This window comes from Dama dama, chromosome 15, assembly GCF_033118175.1.
Source record: "Dama dama isolate Ldn47 chromosome 15, ASM3311817v1, whole genome shotgun sequence".
Lineage (NCBI taxonomy): Eukaryota > Metazoa > Chordata > Mammalia > Artiodactyla > Cervidae > Dama > Dama dama.
The window spans coordinates 84,958,970-84,971,430 of record NC_083695.1 but is presented as its reverse complement, the minus strand read 5'-3'; the positions used below and the strand labels follow the sequence as shown (position 1 = coordinate 84,971,430).

At 46.6% G+C, this 12,461-nt stretch overlaps 1 protein-coding gene across 1 annotated transcript in view; it reads right to left on the bottom strand.

The window, feature by feature from the left end:
- GRK5 (G protein-coupled receptor kinase 5) overlaps positions 1 to 9,115 on the bottom strand; it is a 226,240-nt gene extending 217,125 nt beyond the window's left edge. The window contains exon 1 of the mRNA XM_061162762.1: positions 8,835 to 9,115. Within this exon, the coding sequence (XP_061018745.1) occupies positions 8,835 to 8,886 (52 nt within the window). The 5' untranslated portion in view covers positions 8,887 to 9,115. The remainder of the gene's footprint in view (positions 1 to 8,834) is intronic.
- Positions 9,116 to 12,461: the final 3,346 nt, after the last annotated feature.

The following is a 12,461-nucleotide window of genomic DNA, read 5'->3' as shown; positions in this document are numbered from 1 at the left end:
GGACCACCAGGGAAGTCCCCCTACATTTTTTTTTTTTTTTTTTTTTACATTTTTATTAGTAAAGAGAGTTGCAGAGTCCTGAGCATATACCTGGAGAAGGAAATGGCAACCCACTCCAGTGTTCTTGCCTGGAGAATCCCAGGGACAGAAGAGCCTGGTGGGCTGCCGTCTATGGGGTCGCACAGAGTCAGACACGACTGAAGCGACTTAGCAGCAGCAGCAGCAGAGCGTATACCTAAGGCGCCACCATCGGACAGAGGTGCTTGGGGACAAGGATCTCCCGGGGGGCAGCAGGCACCGAAGGACGCGGGGCCCGGGGCAGACGTGACCTGCACGCGCCGGGTGCTCACCGGGTGCTCACACCCGGCCCTGCCAAGGAGAGGGCTGCCGCCACTGACACGCGGCTACTACCGTGCATCTCCTTTAAGCTCCTGTCCCTCGGGGGCAATTCTTTGGCTACTCAAGATTCTCCCCAAGCCCTGCCGGGAAAAGAATGCCAAGAGGCTGACTGGCCTTGCTCTTCGGTGTGCAGGTATGCATGAGGATGTGGGGAAGGCAGGTAGGAGAACACAGGTGATGCGGCTTCAGAAAGAATCGCAGCCACGTGTGCGCGCACGCACGGGCATGTATGTTATTTGCCCCCTCCTGCCCCCACCCCGTCAATCACAGATTTATTTGCGTTGATAAAGAGTTCTATTTTTTGCTTCTCTAAATCATCGCTTTTATTTATGTATTTATTTGGTTGCGCCAGGTCTCAGTTGTGGCAGGTGGGATTTTCATTGCCACGAGCAGGATCTTTTCAGTTGCAGCACACCGGCTCAGTAGTTGTGGCAGGCGGACTTAGTTGCCCTGAAGCATCTGGAATCTTCCTGGACCAGGGTTCAAACTCAGGCTCCCTGCCTTGGGAGCATGGAGTCTTAACTGCTGGACCACTGGGGAAGTCCCAACAGTTCTACTTTTAAAATGGAAACGCTGACTGGGAGGACTCACCTTATGGCAGTCATTCACAGCCTAATAGGAATTACATCCTCCAACTGCTCTCAATTTGGCTGAAATCAGGGTCTGGGAGAGCAGTCAGATTCCCATTTTTTTTTTTTTTTTTGGCCCCTTTCCCCAAGAAATCTGTTAGAGACTCTTTCTCACCCACAATGGCAACCTCAGAGCATTTACATTTAGGAACCATACCGCCCTGAGAAATGGGTTTGGTTTGGGGGGTTTTGATTTCTGTGGGAGTTTGGGGCTCATGTTAATATGATTATAAGGGAAGGGAAAGATTTCTTTGGGAATGTTAAAGGATTTTGGAGGGCTTCTCCAGAAAAGTCCACATTTCAAGTAACCTTGGACAAGCAAGTCCCTTTCTTCCATCTCACTTTCCCCATCTGATAAGCAGAGGTGATTCTATTCTGGAAAGTGGAGAACAGATGAGGAAATCCCCTGAGAAGCCTTGGGGCAGCCCAGATCCTGGCCACCCTGTGGGCCTCTGCAGCCACTTCCCAACCCAGGAATGTTTGTATCTGTTTATCTCAGTTTCTTTTACTTTCTGCACAGGTCCCAGAAGTTGTCCTTTGAGGTTTATTTCATCATTGCCTTAAAAAAAAACAACAAAAAAAAAAAAACTGATACTCCACAGGCTACAGATTCCTAGAGATAAAACAGGCCCAGTGGAAATTAGCCTAATTTATTACTGACTCCTGTCAGGAGGAGGTTTCCAGTTGACTCCTTGGCACAACTTCAGATAGCTATTCTTTGCTTCTGACCCCAAGAACAGCAGCAAACTGTTTTATTGTTTCAAATAATCATGCTGCTTTCTAAGTGTGTTCTAACAGTGTTGTTCTTAAAATTGTTTCAAATCTCACAGGAAAAGTTTTTAAGGAGAAATTATTTTAAAGTGGATGCAAGAACAGTGTGTTTTTGGACATCTTTCTCCATGATCTTCTTGCAATCTGTCCTGTTCAAAAGAAATCATCTTGCTCATTTTAGACCACATTTTTTGAAGAAAATAGAAAGAAGGTTTTTTTTTTTCCTTCTTTCTGTGGATTTACTGTACACACTTTTTTTTTAATTAATAAAATTATTTTAAAATATCCTCACCTCAGGAGTTTCTAGAAGAAACATGGGGCCCTGTGTGTATCTGCATGCATGCTAAGTCACTTCAGTCGTGTCCAGCTATGTGTGAGTCTATGGACTGTAGCCTGCCAGGCTCCTCTGTCTACAGGGATTCTCCAGGCAAGAATACTGGAGTGGGTTGCCATGCCCTCCTCCAGGGGAACTTCCCAACCCAGGGATCGAACCCAAAACTCATATAAGTCTCCTGAATTGGCAAGCAGGTTCTTTACCCCTAGCGCCACCTGGGAAGCCTATAACACACACTTAGTTTGAATCGGGACAGTCAGTTGCTCAATCGAGGCCAACTTCCCAAAAAGATATGGAAAAAAGGAGGGGGAGGTGAGAAATATGAGTGGCTTATTACTACCACCAATATTTATGATTGTCTTTGAACTGTGTTTTTCTCTGATTAGGACTCAGTCCTAATCTCCAATCCCCCAGCCCCCTGCCCCCCAGTCCTCCCTCTGTTTCTCGCCTCCTTCCCCCTGCCCCCTCTCTTACCTTCTCCCAATTTTCATGTCAGAAGTTATGAGGTTCTCACCTTCATTTAACTCAATGTGTGTAGAATCCTAGAAGTTACGTCCAAGGAACTTTCTGCAGAGCCGGGGGGACTCCACTTCTGCACCATCCTGCAGGGTAGCCACTGGCCTCTTGTGACTGCTAAGCACTTGACACGTGGCTGGCACACTTATGGAATGGAATATTTCACTTTAATTAATTTTTTAAAATATTTGGCACACCAAATATTTGGCACACCGGGTCTTAGTTGCAGCACTCGGGCCCTTTAGTTTTGGCACATAGGATCGAGTTCACAAACCAAGAATCGAACCGGGGGCCCCCTGCATTGGAAGCTCCGCGTCTTATCCACTGGGCCACCAGGGAAGTCCCTCACTTTAATTAATTTAAATATAAACAGCCACATGCAGCTAGTAGCTACCATGTTGGAGTGCGCATCTTCAGAGGACTAGACAGACACTTGAACATTTTCAGGTCATTCCAGGTGACAGGCTCTACCAGGGGACGTGCTCAAACCCAAGAAATCCCAAGAAAAATCCAGAAAGGAAGGCGGCCCATCAGTTCCGCCCAGGCTGCTGCCCTAGGAAGACCACCAAGGTGTTACCTGGAAGATACCTCTCTACACCAGTTTCTTCTTGGATCTTCTCATTCCCCAACCAAAGGGACCTCTTGCAATTGTTTTAAGTGGTTTCCATTTGTAGGAACTGGCCTTCATTAAAAACACCCGTCTTGGAAAATCAGCAGTTGTCTTCCAGATTCCAGCCTATCCCTCAAATATGACCTCTGAGTTATCCTTAAATCATGTTTTGGTCCCGCAGGCTAGTGTCCAAGTTCTAGGCATAGCAGAGTCAACAGAGTTCCCAGCTAAGCAGGTTATACCACAATCAGCTTCAGCTCCTTGGAGGAAAAATCAGGTTCTACTCAGATCTATTAGTTTAAAAGCCTAAGAAGTTAATGATGATGTCCAATTCCATCTCTTAACCCACCTCCAGCTGTGCCTCTCCAAGGCTAACATCCAAAATGTCACCTCTCACAGGGTCCTTCAACAATCAAATGCTGAATGAATGAATGAATGATTTTAGCCTTTTAAGAATTTCAAAAGACAATGTAAAAATGGTTTTCACAAAACAAGAAACTGGGGGAGGGGGCAAAGTCTAGACAGGACAGAACTGCTTTCTCTTTAAAAGGTAACATGAATAACTGTTCGAATATTTGATAATAATAAAGAATTTGTGCTTAAAAAAAAAAAGTAAGCACGAGTTATACCAAATGGGGTGCTTCCCCCACTGTCTGGATGGTATTAAGTGCAACAATATTTCTTTATCCCCAAAAGATAAAATTTTAAGAAGCTTTATGGATTAAAATCTTTTCGATATTTAGGATATTTTAAAATAAAATTTTCCCCTGAAATGTAACAGCATGTGTTTCAAAGTAAAAATCATTCCTATTACTTAAGCCCACATAATCTATTTTTAATCATTTAAAAATCACATTTTAAAACACTTTATCTTCACTATTCTATTTTGAAGTAAGGTGTGGGGGCTAGGGGTTGCAAGACTGAAGAAATTCCCTTTCCTTTCCTATGTGTCACCTGTTTTTAGTCACCTTCTATCATCTTCTCAAGTTTCACCTAAAATTGTATGATCTATTGTAATAAGATCTTTTTGTAACCATAAGACTTGTTTATTTCAAAAATGTTAAGATATTATAATGCTTTACCATGAGCTACAAATATACCAGCAACAAATTATTAACTTTAAGTATTGACCAAAGTCCTGAAACCATTTCATTAGAAGACTGTGAGTTCCCAAGTCTGGGTTGAATGGCCCTTGGTAAAGGTCAACTTGGTCCTTCACTGAGCTCTTTCCTGAAATTCACTCGGATGTTATTGAAGTCTTCGGCCCACACCCAAAGGGTATCATTTAGCAAGCCACTACAAGAGTTATGGCTGCTGAAGACATAATTCAAACAAGGATTAGTCTGGGGAGTGGAAGAATCAAGCTTTCTGGAGTTTAGAATCTGACAAGAAGCAGCTAAGCTATTGAAAGATGAGAGTCTTGAGGGCATTTATCTGATGGTTTTAAAAACCGGCAGCTAGATTAATTAAAAGCATCATTTGAAACCTTTCTGTAAGAAAGCAAGGCCTCTGAAACCATTTGCTTTTGGTTTCTCCACGTCCAAGTTGTCAGTACTGAAAAGAAACTCAGAAAAAGTAAAAGGCAGTTTTGTTTAATAATAGCATTGTACTTAATAGGCCCAGCAGCTTTAACACACGATGAGCTGCCGGCGCCCAGGATGCAAAAACTGCGGCTCTTCTGTGTGGAGAAGCTCTAGGGCAGAAGCAGCCATGGGGGTGGATTAAGTACGCCTGTTAAAACGGCTGCGGGCTTCAGAGACATTCCAGTGTTCTAATAACGATATTTCAATTTTGTCATCATGAACTAGGGGTGCAAGGAAAAGAGGGAAAGGCTTTCAGCCTTGCTGTGGAATGCTGAGTCTGTCCCAGCAGGCTGGCTGCATGCAAACCCCCTCCTCTCCCCTGCCCTTCCCAGCCTCTGCGGTCACCTGTTTCCAGGTCCCCAATCTTAATCATCAGGAAAATCCAGGCCAACAAATTTACAGAGATCTGTGAGTGAAAGGTTCTTGCACGTTCTGATTTTCGACATCCTGACCAAGGGCAAAATCATGACGTTTCTGACTTCTCAGTTCCTGTAGTCGTGCCTGCTAGTACCATGCTCAGGAAAATGTGATCGATACTCCTTCTCTGTCCTCTTTATTGATCAAATATGGCTACTACTGCCCTGGGAAGAAAGGAAGGGTGGGACCTTACAAAATTTCTTCTCCCCACCGTTCAAAGAAGTGAGACAAAACACTAGAATATGACAAAATCACAAAAACCTTGACTGCAACAATAAAATCAAAAGGAAACACACAAAAAGCCCTCTGCAAACACTCTTTCTCACTACTATGATTTCAGCACTAGTGTGCTTGCCAATTTTCTGAGATTCTGAAATGTAAATAGATAGAATTAGTCTTGGGTTTCTTTTCATTAAATGCTTAATCACTTAGCTCATTTCCATAAATTGGCATGAATTCAGTCTCAACTTCTTTTCTTTTTTCACCCTTAACCACCTATTTTTTAGGAGAGTAATCTAAAGTTCCTAAGAGTGATCAAGTTGATGCTTTCTCTTGAGTCCAGAACAAAATACATTTGGGTGGTTTATAATTTTGAACCCAGATCTCCATCTTATTTCAGAAAACAGTCACAAAGGTGCAAGCTATTTCCAATGTTTTCTAATTTTTAATGATGAACCACTGTAATTCACTCACAGATTTTCTATCTTATTGCTATACTCATTTTTCCACTTTATAAAAGTATTATTATAGTAAGAATTTTAAGTTACAATGAATTTAAAAGGCATCTGCCTTTGAGAATGCATAATAATAACAAGAGATAGGCCCCCAAATTACCCACCAACATAGACAACTACAAATTCATAGCATTTGCAAAGTGTGTCTGTCTTTCTTCAAGGCCTGTTTCTCTATTGTTTGGGACAAATGTGACTTTTACTTGAAAGCCGCATTTTAAATTGTTTACAATGTATTTTGTTAACTGAACTAAATTAAATTTCCCATTCACCAACCATATTTCTCATTTATAACCACTCACAAGAATCTTCAAGGAAGAAGTGGTTTTAAACACTGTAAACAATTCAGATTTTTAGAGATACTACAAATTTTATGTTAGATTTTTCATTACACTGACTGGAACTTTCATTTCTGAATATGTGGGTAATGTGATTACTAGCAGAATTATTTAACTGAAAAGAATGACTTCAACTATGTAAGAATTGAAAAGAGAAAAATAAATTGCTTTTATTTCTAAAAGCTTCTACAGTAAATAGAATACATGTGCTCAAATCTTTAGTAAAGACCCAGAGAGAAGAAAGTGGAAGCACTTAAAATCATGGATTCTCTTTAGACATAAAAGAGAAAAACGGGGAGAAATGCAGATTTCACAATGAAATTTCCATGTAAGTGATTAGTTTTTCTCATTCAGGTGTCAGTTTCTCTGTATTCTTACTGGGAAGGCCCCCTCCATTTCAAAGGAATTGCAGGAGCTATTTTCTCACCCTGAGATGATGACCAAACTCTCAAAGAGAAATTGAAAAGACTTTAAAAGGAAAAGGAAGTAAAAGGCACATTCTTGAGAACATTTTAATCACTGTAACTCAGTCATTCCATATAAGCCTCCAGACTGTAGCTCTCTTTTCCAAGGCTCTAAAAAAACCAATTTGTTAACCTGACAGACAAAATTACCAAGCGGTGCATTCATTTCAGTGAAAAAATCTGGGGAGACCAAACTGGGGGAGAAAATTAATAATACTCTGCCCACTCCAAGCAAAACATTTTAAAAGAAGCAATCAAATGCTAAGGAAAAAAAAAAAAAAAAGCAAGCTCTAGGCAAATAAGTGTGTAGAGCAGCAAATGTAGGCAGCAGAATTCCCCGGGCAACAGGAGAAACCAGGAAAACTTGCAAAGCCTCCAGTATCGTCACATCCAATGATTTCCCAGGAAAAAATTTCAGAATGGAGAGGGAAAACTTTCCCAGCCCCCGAGCCCTCAGGTGTACAACCATATTCCACCACTAGGTGGCGGCTGCAAAGGCTGTGAGCCAGGGGCTGTTTTCTCCGCTTTTTCCCCCTCCAGGACTCACTGCCCTGTTCAGGAGACAGCCCACTAGCCTCTTGGCCCAATTTGCTAAAAATGTTGGGTTAGGAAAAAAGAAAATACTCGGGCTTTAGAAACTGAAGTCACCAGGAACAGCCTCTGTTAAAAGTCTGTTCACACCAATGCTGGGCAATGGGAAGAACAGACCTGCACATTTTCAACTCGGCTGGAGTTTCCGAAGCAAACCTTCCAGGCTGCTGCTTTGGAGACAAGCGAAGCTGAAATTACGACATGAGTTGTTGAGTTGTACATCACCTACTCACACACCGTGTACAGTGCCACAAGGTGATGGAGTCGGCTGAATAAACATGAACTGCTGGCCAGCAAAGTCTTCCTTCATTCATCAAAGTGTGTGAATGAAAAATATTAAGAAGTAAATAGGGTGTTTTCATGGACTGCTCGCCGTGTACTCTTCTGAAGTCAAGACCTTACCGAGACTGCTTTCGACCTTGGGTGTCAAATAAAGCCTCCTCCCATGAAAGGGAAAACCACTTCCCTTTTCATAAAAAGGCTGCACCCAGAGCTCAAATCTTGGCAAAAGAAATGTTACATAAATTCCAGGTGTTCCTAAATATGTATGCTTACCCGCACGGAATCATTTTAGGAAGCATCTAAGTTTCTGGGGCACTTTCTCTCTCACCCTCTCCCTCTCTCTTTCCGTCTCAAGGAAGAGTCAAAAAGTGCGTTTATAGTCTCGACTTAGCTTCTTACCCACTCCATTTAGACGATATTTCCTGCCAACCTAATGCAGAAAATCTAATGATTTGCATCCAAAACACATCTAAGCACTGGCACACTTACCTTTCTTTTCTTAATTAAGCCCCAAACCAACAAAATCCACTTATCTCTCTCTCTCCTCAATGGGGGAAAATACCACCCCTGAAATCATGAATTCTTTTCTACATGATTTGTACAGCCATCCTCTCGTTATGTGAACAGGCTAATTCCTCAACATCTTACTTTGCCTTTAAAAGGCTTCCTTCCACACGACGGGATTTCCCTAAGAAACATTCCCAGCGGATGGTTTCCAGCAATAACCTATATCAACTATGCCGGAGCCCCTCCACCGCTCCCCCCTACACACACACACACACACACACACACACACGAATTCACTCACAGAACCATCCCGGGCCAACTCGGAAAAGCTGTTTGATTTGCATGTTTGCCCATCTCTTCCTGAATGAATGCCTTTCCAACTGACCTTTCAACAGCTGCCGAGAAGGCACGGCATGGTAAGGTTAGAGCAGGAAACTAGGGACTCTTTCTTAGCATCCTAATCCTTGCAACCTCGACGTGACGTTTCCCCTTCTCCGCCCAAGTCCAGGTTCCCCGAGCACAAGGGCAGGAGCCGTGAAGCGTTTGCCGAGCACTCTCCGAGGTGCCCTGCTCCCGACCAAACTCACTGCGGGCATCCCGCACCCGCCCGGTACCCCGGCTCGCGGCGAAGGCAGCAGGCACGCACCCGCACCGCCTCTTACCTTCCCTGGCTTTCAGCAAGACCGTGTTGGCCACGATGTTTTCCAGCTCCATTGACAGTCGGCGGTCAGCGAGGGAGCCGGCCGGCGGGGCTGTCAGCGCCTGACGGTGCTGCCGCTGCTGCTGCTGCCGCTGCTCGGGCCGCCGCCGCTGCTTGCCGGAGCCGGGAGCGAGCAGCCCGCCTAGCCTACCGCATTATTCTTTGCTCTTATCCCTCGGAGTTTCCACCTCTGCAAAGAGGAGCCGCCGCCGCCGCTCTTCCTCCCTCTGTGTCCCCCCTCCCCCCCTCCCTCAACAGTTTCCCCCCCACCCCCCACCCTGCGCGCTGCTCTGTCACTCCATTCTCCTCCCCTCGGGCTCCCGCGGATGCTTTAAGGCTTCGGATGCTTCTGCCTCCCCTCTGTCCGTCCCGGGGGTGTGGTACTCGCAGGCTCGGGGCGCCCGTACTGCGCAGGCGCTGGGCCGGGCCGCGCCTCCCGCTCCGGCCCTCGCGGCGCGGGGCCTGCTGGGACTTGTAGTTCGGCCCCGCGCGCTGGGCTAGGGCCGGGACTGGCGCGCGGCTGCGGGAATCCGAGAACCGCCCCAGGACGTGCCTTCGGAGGGAAGGCGTTGGGGGCGTGCAGCTGGCGAGTCAAAGGCGGCTCGGCGGAGCTGAAGCCCCCCTACCCACCCACTCCAGTCCTGGGGCCCGTTCTCTCACATCCACGCCCGGGGGGGAGGGGTGGTCCCGCTCTCCCGCTTCCCGCCCTGCCGAATGCCCAGAAAACGAAGTGCACGGGCCACGGCGAGAGCGGGGCGAACCGCTGCGTCCGGCAGGAGCCGATGCCGGTTCTGCACCCCCCGCTACCCCGCGTGGCGTGCTCTGGGTGTAAGGGAGGTCAGGACTGCCGGACCTGCAGCCCGGCTTCCTCCGGGGAACGCCAAGCCCACGCGGACGGGGGTGGGGGCTGCAGCCCAAAGGCGCCCAGGCGTGCCCGCGGGCCCAGCACGCGGCGGCCGACCGAGATGCTGCTGTCGCACACGCGCTGAGTGGATGACAAAGGTGTACTTTGTTTCTCGTCCGAGGGCGCGAAGGGGGTCTGCGACTCGGCACTGGCGGCCGCATCGGTACCCGCGCAGCCTGAGCGCCCCTCGGCGGCCGCGGGGTGGAAGCGCTGCGGCGGGGCCACGCGGATGACGGATCCAAACCCCAGCCCTCTCTGCGCCCCAGGACACCCGTTTGCGACTCCGGGGATCCCGGCGTGGGATGCCGACCGGTTCTGCTAATAACCTGCCTTCCACCACGCGGGGCTGCGAATCAAATGTCTTCATTCCAACCCAAACTGATTCATATTAATAAAAACGCAGAAAAAATCGCCGGGGTCAGAAACATGAGTGAATTAACAGCACCAAGTGTGTGTTGGACATTCGTTTTCCAAGTCCAGGCTTTTTTATCTTGGGGCTGTTAGTGCCTTCCCACTGTATGCTCAGAACGTCGGACCCCAGATCTGCGTTCAGCGTCGCCTCCTTGCTGCCTCCGAAGGCCTCGCCCCGGGGAAATGGGCGGTGGGACACCCCGGGTCTGCGACAAGTGTCCTCGGATCTGGGAGAGGGGCGGGCTGACCCCAAAAAAACAGTGAGGTCTTTGCCTTTTGCGCACCCCGCGGGCCGGATATCCGCCCGGAAGCCGGCTCTGGGCCTTCTCGGTCCAAAAAGAGGAAACCTTCCACCCGCCAGGGCTGCCAGGAAGTGGCAGGGAGGTGCAGAGAGAAACGGAGAACAATTACTATGCATTGGAGAATATAAAAAAATTAATAGACTTTTCAGGCCTTGGAAACTAGGATGGTCGCTGATTCTAACAGCTCTGGATTGTCTTGTTTCCTGATGGAGTGTGTCCATCATCACCACTCGCTAGTGTCTGTATTTGGGTCAGTGGGTCTCCCTGGACCTCGCTTGTCTGCGAAGTAGGGGAATAACAGTTTGCCTTTCAAAAGGCAGGGAGCTGAGCAGATGATTTCTTAGGCATCTCCCACTCTAGGCATTACTATTCTAAGCACCCCACGCTTGGTCTTGGCTACATAGCCACCTACTTAAAATGAAAGCCCTAACTTAGAATGAAAGAGTCTCTTAGAGAGACAGAGAATCAGAGCTGGGAGCATCTAGTGCACGTGAGTACTAAGTCGCTTAGTAATATTCGAAGGTTTGCGACCCTATGAACCCTAACGTAGCCCGTCAGGCTCCCCTATACATGGGACTCTCCAGGCAAGGATACTGGAGTGGGTTGCCCTGCCCTTCTCCAGGGGACATTCCGCATCCGGGTATGGAACCCGAGTCTCTCAAGTCTTCTGAACTGGCAGCCGGGTTGTTTACCACTAGCGCCACCTAGAGCTCACCAACTGCAGTAGGCATTTTGCCCCTTACCGGTAGCCTAAGGCCTGATCCAGTCCAAACTTGACTTATTTGACTGACAAAAGCAACTAAAGAGCCCCCTGCTTCCAGTTCAAGATGGCAGAGTAGAAGGAAGTGCGCTCATCTCCTGCGAGAGCACCAAAATCGCAACTAGCTATTGAACAACCATCACAGGAAAATGCTGGAACCCACCAAAAAAAGATACCCCACGTCAAAAGACTTTACATGGTTAATTTCACTGAACACAACATCCAGATGAGATAGAAAACATAGCTGCATTTTATAGATAAAGTCACCAGGTTAGGAGATGTTTTATAACTTGCCCGAAGTCATACAACTAATAAGAAGAAAACCTACAGAAGACCTGCCGAAGAAGACCTACCGACTTGAACCTAGCAATCAGCCTCGGAGTCTATGCATTTAATTTCTGGCAAACAGCCTACTGAACTGGGTTGCAGTTGTTTTGTTTGGCTCCCAGAGTAAACTTAAACTGTATTGTAAGAAAGCAAAGTAGGCTGTTGGCTAAGTGATTAAGAGGAGGGGGGAGGTTTCCATTCCAGATCATAACACCAGCATTATAACTTCATTCCTTCCCATTAAATGATTAATGACGCATAGTCCTCTTGAAAAATGGGTTTGATTCAGGAAGCATCGTCTATTAAATATCAACAGGTAAGTTGGGAATCTCATTGGCAGAGAGCAAGAATGGAAATCCAAATGGAGAGCAGGCCATTTTGGGAAGGATGGGAATACACCATAGACAAATACTGACTTCCCAATCTACTCAGGATCAGCTGGGCCAGAAATGTGAAAGAAACAGGGAATCTTCCCATTCTTCCGTCAGCACCTATATTGTGTGAATAAAGCTGCTTGGTCAGAGCTCTTATTCTCAAAGTCACAAACCTATCTTTGTCCTAAAACATGGATTGCTTTTGCTTGAATAATCAAATTGGCTTTCTGAGCAGTGCTGGAGCTGGAGTTTCCTTCCCTCTCCTTGTGTCACTGCTTTCTAATCATCAGGAAACACCTGGAGAGACAGTGCTTTCATTCGCCCATTTTTTTTCTCTTTCTTCAAAGTTTACCTTTATGTGTGAAGCACAGCAGGGAATACCAAGGTGATTTCCCAGGAGAGTCCACCGCTAAGAAGACTAGCAAACTGGGAGGAAAACCACTGAGATAAAACGGAATAAGAGTCACCGTGGACACAGACACAAAGGACTTTGGAAGCAGAAAGGAAGTGA